This window comes from Helianthus annuus, chromosome 5, assembly GCF_002127325.2.
Source record: "Helianthus annuus cultivar XRQ/B chromosome 5, HanXRQr2.0-SUNRISE, whole genome shotgun sequence".
In the NCBI taxonomy this organism is placed as follows: Eukaryota; Viridiplantae; Streptophyta; class Magnoliopsida; order Asterales; family Asteraceae; genus Helianthus; species Helianthus annuus.
In genome coordinates, this window is record NC_035437.2 from 167892409 (window position 1) to 167908725 (window position 16317).

At 36.0% G+C, this 16317-nt stretch overlaps 2 protein-coding genes and 1 long non-coding RNA gene across 3 annotated transcripts; all 3 read right to left on the reverse strand.

The window, feature by feature from the left end:
* Positions 1-129: 129 nt before the first annotated feature.
* On the reverse strand, positions 130-8026 carry LOC110941648 (cleavage stimulation factor subunit 50). The gene is made up of 13 exons (XM_022183314.2): positions 7740-8026; positions 6897-6980; positions 6673-6800; positions 5553-5625; positions 5360-5443; positions 4455-4541; positions 3657-3727; positions 2939-2990; positions 2677-2835; positions 1605-1759; positions 1352-1460; positions 571-627; positions 130-487 (listed from the first exon to the last, which is right to left on the reverse strand). Exons 1-13 carry the CDS (start codon positions 7839-7841, stop codon positions 332-334), a joined length of 1317 nt encoding a protein of 438 aa, XP_022039006.1. The 5' UTR covers positions 7842-8026; the 3' UTR covers positions 130-331.
* Positions 8027-8900: 874 nt separating this feature from the next.
* On the reverse strand, positions 8901-9497 carry LOC110943835. The gene is made up of 2 exons (XM_022185566.1): positions 9462-9497; positions 8901-9416 (listed from the first exon to the last, which is right to left on the reverse strand). The coding sequence occupies exons 1-2, from the start codon at positions 9495-9497 to the stop codon at positions 8901-8903; spliced, it is 552 nt and encodes a 183-aa protein (XP_022041258.1).
* A 3809-nt stretch (positions 9498-13306) lies between these two features.
* On the reverse strand, positions 13307-14745 carry LOC110939312. The gene is made up of 3 exons (XR_002592154.2): positions 14615-14745; positions 14048-14101; positions 13307-13551 (listed from the first exon to the last, which is right to left on the reverse strand). It is a non-coding gene; the product is annotated as an uncharacterized LOC110939312 (long non-coding RNA).
* Between the last annotated feature and the right edge of the window lie 1572 nt (positions 14746-16317).

Consider the following 16317-nt stretch of genomic DNA (forward strand, 5'->3'; position numbering starts at 1 on the left):
AAATGGCCCAAACCACAGGGACTAAAATGGCATTTAACTATATATTTTTTTGTTTAAGTTTATATCAACTAGAGTATTGTCACCAATTGTATCTTATCTGTTTGAATTAATATGATAGCATAATGCATATAAGAAAAATCCTTCATATTTGATCCCTCTTCGAGCCATTAACCCCTTGCTCGATCTTGAAAAATAAAACTTTACGACATTTTAAGAATAGTGGCCTTGTGGAATTCTCATAGTCGAACCTATCAAAACAGTTCAGATCTCTTCATTTCTTATCATCCTAATATTACAAACCAAGTTTCCACATCAAAATGGATCTATAGCACTAAGGAGTTTCCTTCCAAAATCTTATTGATCGATCTGTACCACATGACACGAAAGCCGACTCAGTAGGTGAGTGTTCCAGCCACCTGGGTGCACCCGTGTGGTTAGATGGCCATCTTGCCACTTTTTCTGCACTAAGAGCATCCCAGATGACAATCTGTGTATCAACAATATCAAGCAACCTCAGTTAAAAGTGTTCAAGACAATCCAACATATTAAATACAATCAACTACACCTAACCTCATTGCTAGGTTCGTCGATGCATAATACAAATTCTTCTGTGTCGTTAAAGATAGCCTGCGGAAGATGACAAGATAATGTTTGTTATTTGACCACAAAGTTGTTCTTAGCTTTCTCAATAAAGAATCGCGTGGCATAACTATATGGTAATGGAGGCCTATAGAGGCGCAATACAAGCGGGTCAGGTGTGATGGGTAGTGGGTCAAAGAGGGTTTTGGTAAAAATGGATAACTTTTAGTGTGGGGTAAGGTTGGTTGACCCGCAAACACCTTTCTTTAATAGGAAAATTGGATTTTAATAATCTCAACTTTGACATATTGGCTGACAATAGTCCCAACTAAGAAAACGTTTTGTGACAGTCCCAACTTTTAACCTATTTTCCCTCAGTGGTCCCATAAAAACTAAAAGTTAACACAATTAGTTATGCTGACGTGGACTGCTTATGTGGCAAAAAAGTCAAAGTTTTGATGACATAGAATGCTTATGTGGAAAATATGTCAAAGTTTTGATGACGTAGACTGCTTACGTGGCAAAGTTTTGGTGATGTGGACTACTTATGTGGCAGTCCACGTCAGCATAAACTAACTGGGTTAACTTTTAGTTAGTATGGAACCGCTTAGGGAAAATAGGTTAAAAGTTAGGACTGTCACAAAACATTTCCTTAGTTGGGACTGTTGTCGGCCAATATGTCAAAGTTGGATTATTAAAATCCAATTTTCCTTTTTATTAATATTACTAATTATGATTGTTAAAATGGTTAATCACTCGTTAATTAATATACCTGGCAACGCAATTGCGTGTGTGTAGCTCCAAGATAATGTTTGACTAATCTCCCGGTTCCAACTTCCCACAGCTTCACAGAAGAATCCTTTCCACACGAGAGAACATATCTAACAACGAAAGTACGAAGTCAATACTTTTTAAACAAAGAACGGCTCGGCCCAATCCAACCCGTTTCAACCTATTACACAACTCGCATAACCAGCCCATTTCACACCTCCAACTGGAAAGTGTAAAGAGCAAAAAAAGCTTACTTTTGATCTTTGGTAAAACTTGCACTAGTGGCTTCAGCTGATCCATGTGCACCAAGTATTGATCGAACAATATTACTAGTCACCCCATCCCATATTCTAATCGCACCATCTTTAGAGGCTGTAACATACATGCCACCTGTACATGAATATCTCACCTGCATCACCGAAAGCACAGATAACTTTAAAGAATACATTTTCAGGTCAACATGTCATCAGTTAAAGATTTGACCATGTCAATAAATTACAGTTTTGACCCGTCACCGTCACCCAACCATCCGGACCCATCCATTTTGCCACACGTAATCGATTATAAGTAGGGCTGTAAACGAACCGAACGTTCAGCGAACAGTTCGTGAACCGTTCGGCGGGAAGTACGTTTATGTTCGTTCGATTAGCTTAACGAACGAACACGAACAAAAAATTATGTTCGGTTAGCTTAGCGAACGAACACGAACACATGTCTCGTTCGTTCGATTGCGTTCGTGAACGTTCGGTAGTATGTTCGGTTACGTTCGTTCGTGTTCGTTTGATTATATTAAAAAATAATAAATAAGAAACATTTTATCTAAACATATTGAAAACTTGAAACCCTATTTTTTTCAAAGTTAGCTAAACTTTGGACATATCTAAACATATTGAAAACTTGTTAGCTAAACTTTGGACATTATTTTGGGATAATTATGTCTAAGTTAGTTAAACTTTCGATAACTATGTCTAAGTTAGTTAAACTTGATTCATCGTTTGGTGGTTGTAGAAGATTTCTTGTGTTTTGATTTATCATTTGATGGTTATATTTAACTACTTATATCCAATGTTTAAAGATAACAATGTGTTTATTTTTTATTTTCAAGCTAAATGTTCGTTTTTGTTTGCTTGTGTTCGTTTGTGTTCATGAACTGTTCGTGAACAACTTAATTTCCTTAACGAACGAACACAAACATAAACTTATGTTCGGTACGCGTTCGTGAACAGTTCGCGAACATGTTAATTTCCTTACCGAACGAACACGAACATGGTCTTGTTCGTGTTCGTTCAGTTCGTTTACAGCCCTAATTATAAGGAGTATTCATACCTGATTTATTGCACTATTAACGCCAATTTCTTGTACATTTGCTGAGAGGTAACACTGGAAAGTATTGACGTCATACAAATGTGGAATATGATGATCGGTTCCTACCAGAAGAAAATCTCCAGAAGGATGAAAAGATAAAGACCGGACATTGTGTGTATCCTGTAAACATCAACAACCACAAAGAATGGATTTTTCAAGAAATATGAATATGTTGAGAACTCAGATAGTTTTGTAACGAACTCAAATAAAATAATAAACGAACCTGGATAACCCTGGATGCTCTCTTTGCAGTGGTCTTAGAAAAGTCAAAAAACCTGCATTTAATATATAGTTTTTGACTAATAAATAATAGGAATATTGGATTTTAATAATCTCAACTATTCGCCGTTGGCCGTCAACAGTTTCAACTTTAAAAATAACCACTGGCAATCCTAACTTTTAACATATTGGCCTCCAATGGACCCTGACTAACAGAACCCTAACGCCATTAGTCTCCGGTCGCCGGAAAAACGTTTTTTGGCCGGAAAACTCAACATTTTTGTCCCGAACCTCTTTGTAACCTTATTATTGACCTTTGGGAACCTTTTTCTAGTAAGAGACCCAATTATTAAAGTCGCTAGAAAACTCCTTTTTCGGCGGAAAACTTCTTTTCCGCCGAAAAACTCAACTTTTTGGCCGGAACACTCGACATTTTCGCCCCAAACCTCTTTGTAACCTTAGATCGGACATTTAGAAAACCTTTTCTAGACAAAAACGGTTTTCCAGCGACCAGAGACTAACGACGTTAGGGTTCTGTCAGTCAGGGTCCATTTGTGGCCAATATGTCAATACTCAATAGTTGGGACTGCCAGTGGTTATTTTTGAAGTTAGGACTGTTGGCGGCCAACGACGAATAGTTGGGATTATTAAAATCCAATGTTCCTAAATAATATGTTACCGACTTGTGCTTATGTTAAGCCATTTAGGATTTAGCATTATACTTTATCGTGTGATCTTTGGCCCCAGATATCAAAATAGTATTTTGAGGATGGAAATCCACGTCATTTACTGGCTGCAGCGATATAAGAATTTTATTAGTTTAAAGATGTCAGGCTCCCGGCTTTCAAATTTGAAACTAGAGGTAGTAATTAAAATTAAAACCTGTTTATAAGATAACATGTAAATTCAACTTGTATTTTAGTAATAATGGGTCAAAATGTCAAATAGCCAAAAGAAACGGGTCAAACAGGTCAAAAGTCACCTAAAATGCTTGCAACCTTCTAATTAATTTTATTTAAAAAAAATTGATATTTACTATATTGCTTTCACTTTTGTAATCATACTAATACATTACTGGTTATTTATAATAGGAAAAATTACAAGTTTTGTCCTTTATCTTTATACCACTTTTCAGGTGGTGTCCTTTTTAACGAATGTTGACAGGCGGTGTCCTTTACTAGGTATTTTGTTGCAAGTTTAGTCCTTTACACCCAACCCAGTTAAAAAACCTTGTTAATTGTTGACAGGCGATGTCCTTTACTAGGTATTTTGTTGCAAGTTTAGTCCTTTACCTAGGTATTTTGTTGCAAGTTTAGTCCTTTACACCCAACAATTAACAGGGTTTTTTAACTGGGTTGGGTGTAAAGGACTAAACTTGCAACAAAATACCTAGTAAAGGACACCGCCTGTCAACATTCATTAAAAAGGACACCGCCTGAAAAATGGTATAAAGATAAAGGACAAAACTTGTAATTTTTCCTTTATAATATTAAATAAATGTTGCATCAACAAAAATTTACTTGTAGATGGTCATAAAACGTTCGTATGACGGGTCTAACAGGACCATCCTTTCCCTCTGGCAGCAGCATCTGCTTGATTTTTCCTACCTGCACATGATACCAGCTTTGCTACGTTAAATGGTTTACATGTAATTAGAGAATGGCAATTTCGACCCTTTATGAATTATCTATAACGGGTCAATCCGGTAAATTTAAAAACATTTGCTAAATATGAAACGGGTCAAATGGATTGAACATGTCAAAAGTCGTTCAAAGTTGGATTTTAACTCACAATCACAATCTTCTAAACCTATGTATTTAAAAGATATAGATTATTTATGAAATAATGCAATTTAACAGGCTCATTATTCATAACAAAATTCTAGAAAATAGCCAAAAAGAGTCACAGATCAATCCAATCCGACCGAATTTAACCCATTCCCCTAACCCGCCCGATTTGCCACCTCTACGTATAACCAGGGTTATAAAAATCCCGACTAGCATCCGATTAGTCGCCGATTAACGCTAGTCAGAAGTTCACCGAGTAATTTTCCTCTAATCGGACAATTAATCGCTAGACGGTCAATGGCGGCCCTAGGCAGTCCTAATCGGCCAAAAATCGGCGGTTCCGGACAAATTCCGGCCAATTACCGACCATATTCCTGGCCATTTTCCGGTCAAACCTTGTAAATTTCGATGATTAATCTTGTGTACTTCAAAAAATGAGCCGACGAGGGATTAAAACTTATCTTGCTAAAAAACAATTACACATAAAAATGTGTGAGTATATATATATAAAACTGAAGATTACATATATAAGTTCCAATCCGATTAATCGCTAGTCTGTACCCCACCGGCCGACTAACGCCCAACGATTCTTACAACACTGCATATAACCAATATGAGCTTATTAAAAAAAACATTACCTCGAACAGTTTAATTGAAGTATCTGCACTACCCGATGCAAGAAACCTTCCATCAGGACTAAATCTTGCACATCTTGCAGCGTTCTACATTGGATAACAAAAACTCGTAAGTTTCCTAAAAGAAAGCTCTTAATATCAATCGGGAAAAACATAAGCCAACGTCAAACATTTTCGAGTTCAAATGGATGCATACCTTGTGTTCTGAAACATGTTTGGTTTCATGCTTTGGGAAACTTTTTGAGGAGCCTTTCGTATCATGTGCAGCACTGTCAAAACACATTCTTGTTGATTATTTACGGGGCAAAATAGGCGATTATAAAAAGGATACAGGGGGTGTTTGGCATGGCATCTTGAAAGTGATTGCATGATACAAAATAATCAAAACTAGGATTGCGACCCGCCGCAATGCGGCGGGGATTCTTTAGTTATAACTAAGTCAATATAGGACCCGCACGTTATGTTAAACCTGTCAAATGGGGGAAAAATAGACGATGTAAAAACGTTCACCCATACACGCACGTTGCGTCGTGTTAACTCGCAAAATTTAGAACGAAATGTAAAAACGTTAAACCAAAGACGCACGTTGCGATGTGTTAAGTCACAAAATTTAGAACCAAGCATAAAGCGAAAAATTTGCGGAAAATGAAAACTATAAAGGACCAAAGTTGAAAGTAAAAAAAGTTATGAGGATAGATTGCAAAAGATAAAAAGTTTTGGGTTAAAAGTAAAAAAAACAAATAGTTTTGAGTTAAAAGTAATTTATGAAATACTTTTGGGTGAAAAGTAAAAAAAAATCAATTTTTTTGGAAAACCCCCAAAGCCAACGTTACGACAACTTGCGTCGTATTAACTCGAAAAATTTAGAACTATACGTCAAACGAAAATTTGCGAAAGATGAAAAGTATAAGTGACAAAAGTTGTGAAGTTAAATTGTAAATAATGAAAAGTTTTGGGTTAAAGTTAAAAAAACAAATTATGTAGGGTTAAAATTGTAAAATTTAAAAACCTTTGGGTTAAAAATAAAAAATCAACTTGTTTTTTGAAAAACACCCAAAACACAATGTACAAGTGATAATGCACAAAAAAGTTGCAAACTTATATATGGAATAATAATGAAAAACTTTAAGTTAAAAGTTAATAACTTTAAGGGGTTAAAATAAAAAGATAAACAACCTTTGGATTGAAAATGAAAAATCCAAATTTTTTTTGAAACTCTCCCAATCCATAAAGTACAACAATAAAAGCAACAAGATGTTGCTTATTTATATGTGGTAATAAGATTATAAAATTTTGATAATCTAGAAACCGATCACCTAAAATCGACAGAAACAGCACGGGGAGCTGGTATAGACCCGTATGTTGTCGGTAATGCTGTGGTTGAATCAAACAATGCAGATGTAGAGAGTCCCCTTCCTGTTTCATCTTTTTCGACTGCAAGACCCTGTTTAATTTTCAGTCCGAAAATAATGTTTCCTTTTGTTGACTGCTATTTTTAACCTAATTATTGTTTAATCAACATAATAAAACACAAACAAACCTTGGCAACCAGCTCAAGAAGCTTGTTGGGAGAAGCTTCAACGGTGAGTGGTGTCATTGTAGCAGAAGCAACCGCACTTGCAGCCTAGAAATACACAAGTCAAACAACTGATTCTAAATTTGACTTTTGTGATTAGGCCTGTAAATGAGCCGAATGAACACGAACGGGGGCATGTTCGTGTTCGTTCATTTAACTTTAACTGAACACGAATATGATCAATAAACGAATGGATCTTCTTGTTCATGTCCGTTCGTTAAGAAAGTGAACATGTTTGTGTTCGTTTATGTTTGTTCGTTAACATTCTAAACGAACAATTCATGAGCATAAATGAACAAACACAAACCAACATAAATGAACAAACACAAACCAACATAAATGAACTTTTATATTAAAATATATAAAACATAAACAAATATATATACATTAAACTTTTGCATTAATATTTAAATGAATATAAACAAACGTTCACGAACGTAAATGAACAAACAAACATGTGTTCATGTTCATTCGTTTAATTAAATGAACAAAAAAAAAATTGTTCACGGAACATACACAAACTTCCCGCCGAACAGTTCACGAACGTTCAGTTCGTTTACGGTCCTAAATGTGACTACTTGGTGTAAAAACAATCAAATTAAAAAAAGCAAAGAGTTAAACCCTAACTCAACTATTAACCCAATCAAGCAATTTACCCCAACACAACAGACATTAATCTCAAAAAATTCCAAACAAATCCGTCTTAGAAAGTGTAGATCTTAGAACAGGCAACCAGATTAAGCAGTTGAACATCATAATCGAAATGTAATCGACGAATTAAGAGTGAAATGAAGGGGGAAATAATACCTGAGTGAGATTGTGGTCTCTGAGATGAGCAACAATTAGATTGTTTACGTATCGATAAAGCTTACCTTCTTGCAATGTTTGCTCCAAATTATTGGTATCCATTTCTAAAACCTCAGCTAATATTATCAAAAACCCAACCCTCTTTCAACTAATATATCCAACTGCTGATTAAACAATTGGAATTGGAAAATACTCAAAAAGATTTGAACTTTGACTGCAATTGCTAACTTAATGGTGATTTTGTGATGTAATGCTTCACTATGGCCTATTGATTTAACAAAGTTTCTAGTATAACCGTTAAAACCTATAAATAAGAATGTACATAACACAATGAATCCCACAAAATGAGATAATGACGATTAAAATATAACACAATACCGAAAAATACAATACAATGTCGAGAAAAAGGACACAGTGAGTCGCAAAAAGACAAAATGACGTAAATATAGAAAAGATACAATGACAATAAATAAAAATTCTAAAATCTATAAATCCAAAAGTGAAAACCTAAAATCTCACATCGTAGAGTTTGATGAGACGGTTTCAATGCCGCTTGAATGAGGTTAATCGGGGTCCGTTTGATATCCTTTGGACGACTTCTTATTTTTAGGAGTCCTTGTATTTGATTCTAAACCTCTAGTATAATAGAGCCTGTATAGGTAGTTTGTTGGTGTGGGTTTGGATTTTGTTGTTATGTAAAATAATACACGTATACCCCACGTACATAATCTTTTTCACACTCCTAGCACACATTGGTCGATTCATTATACCCCATTTTGACTCCAAAACACCAAAAGCCCGTTCCACGTCTTTTCTTGTCGCCTCGTGTTGCTTCTTGAACTTTTTTTCGTCTAGTAGGTGAGGATATGGAAATGATTTGACAAACACAGACCATGTAGGGTAGATTCCATCCACGAGATAGTAACCACGTTTGTATAAGTGGTTGTTAACGTAAATTGGACATTTTGGGGCCGTTCCATTTCGTTCGGTTTGAAATAATAGAGATTGCTAAAGCACATTGATGTCGTTTTGTGCACCTGGTGGACCGCAAAAAGCATGTCATGCCCACAAATCTTGAGAGGCCACCGCTTCGAGCATAACTGTAGGGTAATGGTAATTTCCTCTCATATATTAGCACCGAAACTCTGTGGGATACATTCTTCATACGAAATGGGTGCAATCAAGGCTACCCACCATACCAGGAAGGTGGTGTTTATCCTCATGAGCTTGGTACAAAAGCGCCATATCGTGGCTTGTTAGCCTACGTAAGAACTCGGGAGCGTATATTTTACATACCGTTTCGCAGAAATATTCTAGACACTCGCGGGAAGTCCTTTCGGCCATATGTAAATACTCGTCGTTCTCGTCTGGAGTGTTACCGGTTGCAAGTTGTTTAATAGCCGATGTAACTTTTTGCAACTGTGTAAAACCTTTCTTCATTCTCGCATCTACGCCCTCTTCAAACCATGGGTTATTCGCTTCCACGTCGCTCACAATTTTTAGAAACAAACGTTTTGATATACGTAACCTATGACGAAAAATATCTTCATTATATTCCGATTCCTCGACAAAATAATCCGCCATAAGGGTTTCCTGGCCACTCTCATGATGACGACGAAGATAACGTTTCTTACTAGATGTGCCCGTATCTTGTAGTTCGGCTTCGTCGATGGGTTTCTGAAAAAAAAAAAAAAAACCTTATGCTACTATTGGATGAATCACTGTTGGTGGGAAAAACAGTGGTATTTCTTCCACCATTTTTAAATAAAATAGGGGTAGAGATTTTAGGTTTGTAGACATGAGGAAATGAGTTGGTATGAATTTGTTTAAAACGGATAGAGGTTTATATAGTTTAAATATAAAAAACCTTTCAAAAAAAAAAAAACTAACGGCCATATAGTCGTTGAAAGTCAAAAAGCAAGCCCCCAACGGTCATTTTCAATATAGGTTTATATAGTTTAAATATAAAAAAACCTTTCAAAAAAACTAAACTAACGGCTATATAGTCGTTGAAAGTCAAAAAACAAGCCCCCAACGGTCATTTTCAATGGATCCAACATCTCCCCGCATGCGGTGAATGCTCCCCGCTTTGAACCATCCCTACGCGGCATTATTTGATGGCGGCGGTGTTCCCCGTGCGGCAAAGGGGTTCACCGCACCCCTTGCCGCTTCAACCCCCTTCACCCTAATGGATTAATTGGTTTGTTTCTATTAAGCTACGTATTATTTATTGCTTGTGATTTGTTTAGGTCCTAAAAATTATTACATAAACAATACCCATAACCAAATAACCCACTGGATATGAATAATCATTTCACAAGAAAATCCCTAACCACTTGCAAAATTAACGCTACATTTCATGGCTTTTGGTGTTATTTAGTACATAGATATGACAGGACATGCACATGAACATTACATATATATGATTTACTTGAAAAGTAGTTAGATTAAAGATATATGAGTTTTCAAATCAAATTCAACATGCATAAAAAGCATAAATTTGTCCATACCCTGCTTTTGATATATTTGAGAATTTGCTATCTTAAAAATGCAAACGAACACGCAAACTGATTTGAACTATCATTATTTGACAATCCCACTTTGTGATCAAATAAACCTATCATCTTCAGGGAAAGAAAACATTTAGTTTTTATTTTGAACTGTGATTTAGAGAGTCAAAAAACGAATTACTAAAGATTTAGAAACCTTCAATTATCCAATGATTTCCTAGCTTATTTCTTAGTTTAGAAGGATATGGGCCAACGGGGCGCATGGTCTAAGGCGGACGGGTACCCTCTACCCGCAACCCAAACACCGCCGGCCGTGATGCGGGTGGGTAAGGGATGGGTTGGAAGAAAGCCGCATGCAATTGTTGTTTTGTTTAAAAATTTGACCGTTGAACATTCGTTTTTATATTTTTTTTCCTTTTTAACACTAGAAAACCATAACCATATCAAATCACAAATTTAACCACAAACTCTCTAATACTCTCAATACAATCATTCACCCACAATATTTTTACACCATGTCTCACGAGTTTTTCACTCCATCGTTCAAAATCCCGAATGCGTTACTACCAGACAATAGTAGTCTACAAATTTTTTTTGGATGCTGTCGAGCGAGCCGAATTAGAAGACACGGGAACATCTAAAAAAAGATTTGTGCGGCGTGATCATGAGAAAGCAAACAACATTTTGTTTGAAGATTATTTTTCTGACGAGCCTAAATACCACGAAGGTTTATTAGACAAATGTTTCGTATGTTGAAACGTCTATTTTTTTTAAATAACAGCCGACATAAAAGCATATTTCAAGTGGTTTTGAGAGGGCATGGATGGGCAGATGAATAAGAGTTTTATGCCTATACAAAAATGCACATTCATTGTTAAACAACTTGTAAGCGGTAATCCTCCAGACGAGTACCGAATACTATGAATATTTATGTACGGCCGAGAGGATTTCGTGTGAATGTCTACAATATTTTTGTAATGCCGTGATTAGATTATACGACGAAGAGTTTTTACGAAATCTAACAAGCCACGACATCGCATGCTTGCACTAAGCACACGAAGAGAGACACCACCTTCCAGGTACGATCGATAGCATTGACTACACACATTTTAATTGGAGAACGTGTCCTAAGGAGTTGGGGGGACAATATATGCGAGATGACCACCAATACCCTACGATCATGCTAGAAACGACTACGTCACAAGATTTGAGGTTTTGGAATATTTTTTTTTGTTCGCCCGTATTACTAAACGACATCGATGTTCTCCAACAGTCTCCAGCTTTTACCAACCAACAAAATCAAACCGCGCCGTAGGGTCTGTTTAATTTAAACGGATACACATACAAACGTGGATACTATCTTATTGATGGCATCTACCTTACTTGGTTAACGTTTATGAAGCCCTTGTTTGGAGTACTGAAGGGGAAATGAGGTATACTGAATCGATCATTGCGGGCTATGACGGTTGATAAGAATATGAGCGTAGTCTGCGCATGAATGATATTGCACAACATGATCTTGAAGGACGAGAGCCATACAATATCACCGGTCCACATAAGAGATCTATCAGTCGTGCCAGTTTTTGATGAAAACGTCCTTGCAGAGTTGCATGATGAATATATACATTTCCGGCTGTGGTATAATCTCACGGAACACATTGCATCTCTAGATCTACCCTACCTTGAGGAGTCAGACTCCGAGTAGTTAATCTATGTTTTTTATTTGTATTTTATGGTGTATCAAAATTTTATTTTTAATGTTGTGTTGGATGTATAATTTTAATTATCAGGAATGTATTTTTATTTTTACGAGTGTGATTTTTTAAAATTATTAAGGAATGTATTATTTTTTAATTCTAAGAATAATTATTTATATATTTGTAATAAAAAAAGAAAGAGAGTATGACAGTGTAAGTGACGCGATTAAAGAGGGTAAGAGATGGTAGTTGATGGTTAAAGTGACGTGGCACAAGGAGGTTATAGAAAGTTAGGGTAATGGGTTTAAACACTCCTTTCACCCTTAGTTACTATGAATCCAAGTTCGCTTGAAAGAGTTAAAAGAGCTTTCCAGACTACTTACTATAAGGGCGTACGGTGTGGGCGGCAAAGGCGTTCGGCAAACCCAGTTTTCCGCTCGGGAACACCACCGTCTACCCCCCTTTGCCGCGCGGTTTCATTGAGGATCGGTGACCTGTTGTCGATCAGGGTTTGTGTCTCCAACGGCTATATAGCCGTTACAGTATTAAAAAAAATTAACTTTATAAATTAAAACAAATCCATTTCCATTTTCACCAAACAAACCCAACCTCCATATTCACTACCATTCTCACTCAATTTTTCAAATCTTTTCAAAGAAATGGAAGGCTCAAACAAAGGTGAAGGCAAGAAAAAAAATGAAGGGTCCGGTTCGAAGGCGAGGGCTCAAGATAAACGCGGTGGTTCGGGTGGTTCTAGCGTGCCGTTTCATCCCCGACTCGGCTTTGCTCATCAAACCCAACCTCCATTTTTTTAACCAACCCATGCATCCAAATTTCGGTTATGATAGCCAACCCCACCAAAATTGGATGCTACGCGGTCCGACGATGGTTCGACCCGGTGTTTATGATTACCCCCAGACGCCCAAAATTCTTTTGACCCGTTTGCTTTTCAAACCCCAAGCTCACAATCACCAAGAGACATACAAGATGACTCCGAAGAATAGTTCGTGTCGGATACCCAAGAGCAACATTATGATGAGGATGAAGATGTTGCCGTTCAAGAAAATCTCGTGAACCAAAATGAAGCCGCACCGGAAAGAAGAGGAAAAACGACACGGGAAAATTGGACGTCCAAACAAGAAGAGGCGTTGGCAAAGGCTTATGTTCATTGCACTTTGAATAAAAAGAAAGGCAATCAACAAAAGACGGATTGAAACGTCCATATTTGCGTCTAGAAGAATTGACATCTAAAAGACGCTAAAAACATAAACTTTTAAAATGTACAAATCTTTCACAACTTAAAAGGTAGAAACGCTAGTAACATTAACACATGATTTTAACAAAATTTGGGCATGACCCGTCTGTAAAATGGATATACCCCTGTTTTAAACATAAAAAAAAAGACAAATACCATTCTACAAATTGTTCGACAAGGCACTACTAAAAACCTAGGCATCAAGCGTTAAAATATATGTCTACTAACAAGTTGTACAAAATAGAAATTTTGACCCAAAACATTAGTGCAACTAACGGAAGCGTTTGGTATGACATATCATGAACATGTGCTCGCTCCAATTCTCCAAGTCGCCTAAATTGAGTATTTACCTACATTCACAACAAATCTTTTAAAAGTTAGTCATAATATCTAATCTGTTTACAATACTAACATTTTAGTTCCATTCGCTTACATATTTTCATTTCTTTTACGCATTCGATTACCCAATTAAATGGGTAATGGCATATATTCTCATAATAAGATTCAAGCATACCGCTTTCGACCCGGTATCATCGGGTCAATTGCTTTCAACATAACCTTTCGTTCTATCCGTATAACGGATTGAACTTCATACATTCGCTTTTGCTTTCACGGCCACCCGTTCAAGACGGATGGTATCATATCATTACTCGACCTAGTTACTCGAACCGGTCGATTTGCTTATCTTAGCATAACCTTCATTAGCTTAGCCAAATCCGCAAGGGATTTGCTATTTATTTACTAAACACCGTAATCATTATAACAAGGGATAATCATTATAACACGAATTGTTCGACACAATTACTAACAAAATTTAAGTAAAGTTTTGTATGCAACGAAACATACCTCGATCATGCGTGTCTTCCGTTTTCTTAGTGCTTGAACTTTCTTCTTTCACGCCTACATTAACATGTTCATTCTATCATTTAATCCATCCGAACATCATTTCATTATTTTCGCGTATTATCATAAAACAACATTATCATAATTTTTCCGAATTTCACATAAATATTCTCTTAAGCATTTCATCAAACACTTGGCGGGTTTCGCATTTGTAGGACACTAAACACCATTATCCTAGGACATAATTTTAACTAGTCCTTCTATAATTTCATCAACATTCAATCAAATTCATGACTAACTTTCATCCTACACCAAATTGTATAAGAATCCTAGTATCACAAGGACATCAAAGTTAAATTTTCACATAATTATACCCACCTTGTTCACCTTAATCATAACACATTCTCATAAAGTGAAACTATATTAAGAACTTTCAATTGACCTAAAATCAAACATGATTTCTGTTCTAGAAAGTAGTTCTAACATCCAATTTACACATATCATATCAAAACTCATGATTTAGATGAAACCCATTTCTTGAAATTCATCAATTCACGAAATTGAACTTACCATTTTAATGAGCAAGGTTTGATGTTCGAAATAGGGTTTCATGCATTCGATTTTTCCTTGAATTTCCTTCTCAATTGGATGGATTTGGTGAAACTAGGGTTTCACCCCTTGTCTCTGCTTGAACGATCGACTAGACATAGTGTGTGTGTTCTGATTTTTTTTAATCTTTTATTTATGTAAGTTGTGACATCTTACAACTTTGGTCCCTTTAGTTTGTTATGTGTTTAATTAAAACATTCCCCATAACTTAACTTCCATTTTACCATAATTCATTAACTATGTTAAGTCCTTTGTCTATTTTCACTTATTTTCATATTGAACATTTTTGGGGTGTTACAAATCTACCCCCCTTAAAGGAGGTTTCGTCCCCGAAACCTTTCTCATTCCAACTAGACCAGTTCTACTCTAAATTTTCCATTTATTCATTCACAACGCTTACTACACCATAAATGCATTCGGGATCTTGGCAAAAGTTTCATTTTATAATGCTAGTTCCTAGCATACATCATCACTAGCACTTCGTTCATTGAAATTTATTCCAATGTATACTATTGGTCGTACAAGCCTATGTTTACAGCTTGTTTCTATCTTTCTAAATAAACGTAACATATTCATACATTTACTCATATAAATAAATCGATTTATTTTATTCCACACACAAATCATGCACGACATAATTCATTATTGTAATTATAAGCAACCCCATCATTCCATTACTAACGTTCTTCCAATTACTTTTTCATACTTAATACGAGTATAAGGCATCATTCTACGGCTACCACCGTCACTTGAACTAATTACAAGTTTGAGTTTAGCCTTGAATTTAATCCTTCGCACACTTTATTATTATTAGCTCCTTGCATGAACTACTTATGATAACAACTAGGTATGTTGTGTATGAGCACCATACTAGCGTTTAACCAATTCAGCTCAAACTTTCATTTAAGGCCTTTAATTCTCCCTCTTAATGTCATTCATACCTTCTCACGCTGACCATTACAGGTCGATCACAGTATAGCATACCTTAATTATTCTACCATTCATTTTGTTCACACTTACAAATAAATCTACGGATTCTTAATCATTAGCTAAGAATTAAACATTTTACTAACCTCGCTTTCAATGTATAAGTCGGTTATCCGTGTGCCGGATCGATCCGCTTCTTTATATGTACCTTCCGTACCAAAATTGGTCCCATTTATTCATGAATATGCTTTCACTCGTGGGCATCCTTCCACTAGCTTCAATACTATCATTTCACTAAGAATTCCATCATATTTATCTATAAATAAATAATTAGCACATAACCTTTCATAATTGTGTCCTACAGGGTGTTTGTTCACCTATTGTATCTTTCAAAATTTTCTTACGTACATGCTAAACATATCATACATTCCATTTCTTACATACAATCCCTTCTTTTTATTGGTTATTTCTCCAACTTTCGCAGTTTGACCTTTCAAGGTCAGGCTAACACCCCCTCACCTATTGTGGTTGTATCGAGGTACACGTTCGTACCATATACTTGCATAATTGCAAGGACTTCATTTATTTCGTTTGACTTTTTGGAAGTCTAATTGTAAATGCATTCTTACATATGGGTATCAGTTATCCTATTCTGACACATCATTCTCTAGTCGAGCCCTAAGCTCCTATTAAAAATATAATCTTTTTATACGTACCTGGCGCGGGTCAAAACCCTT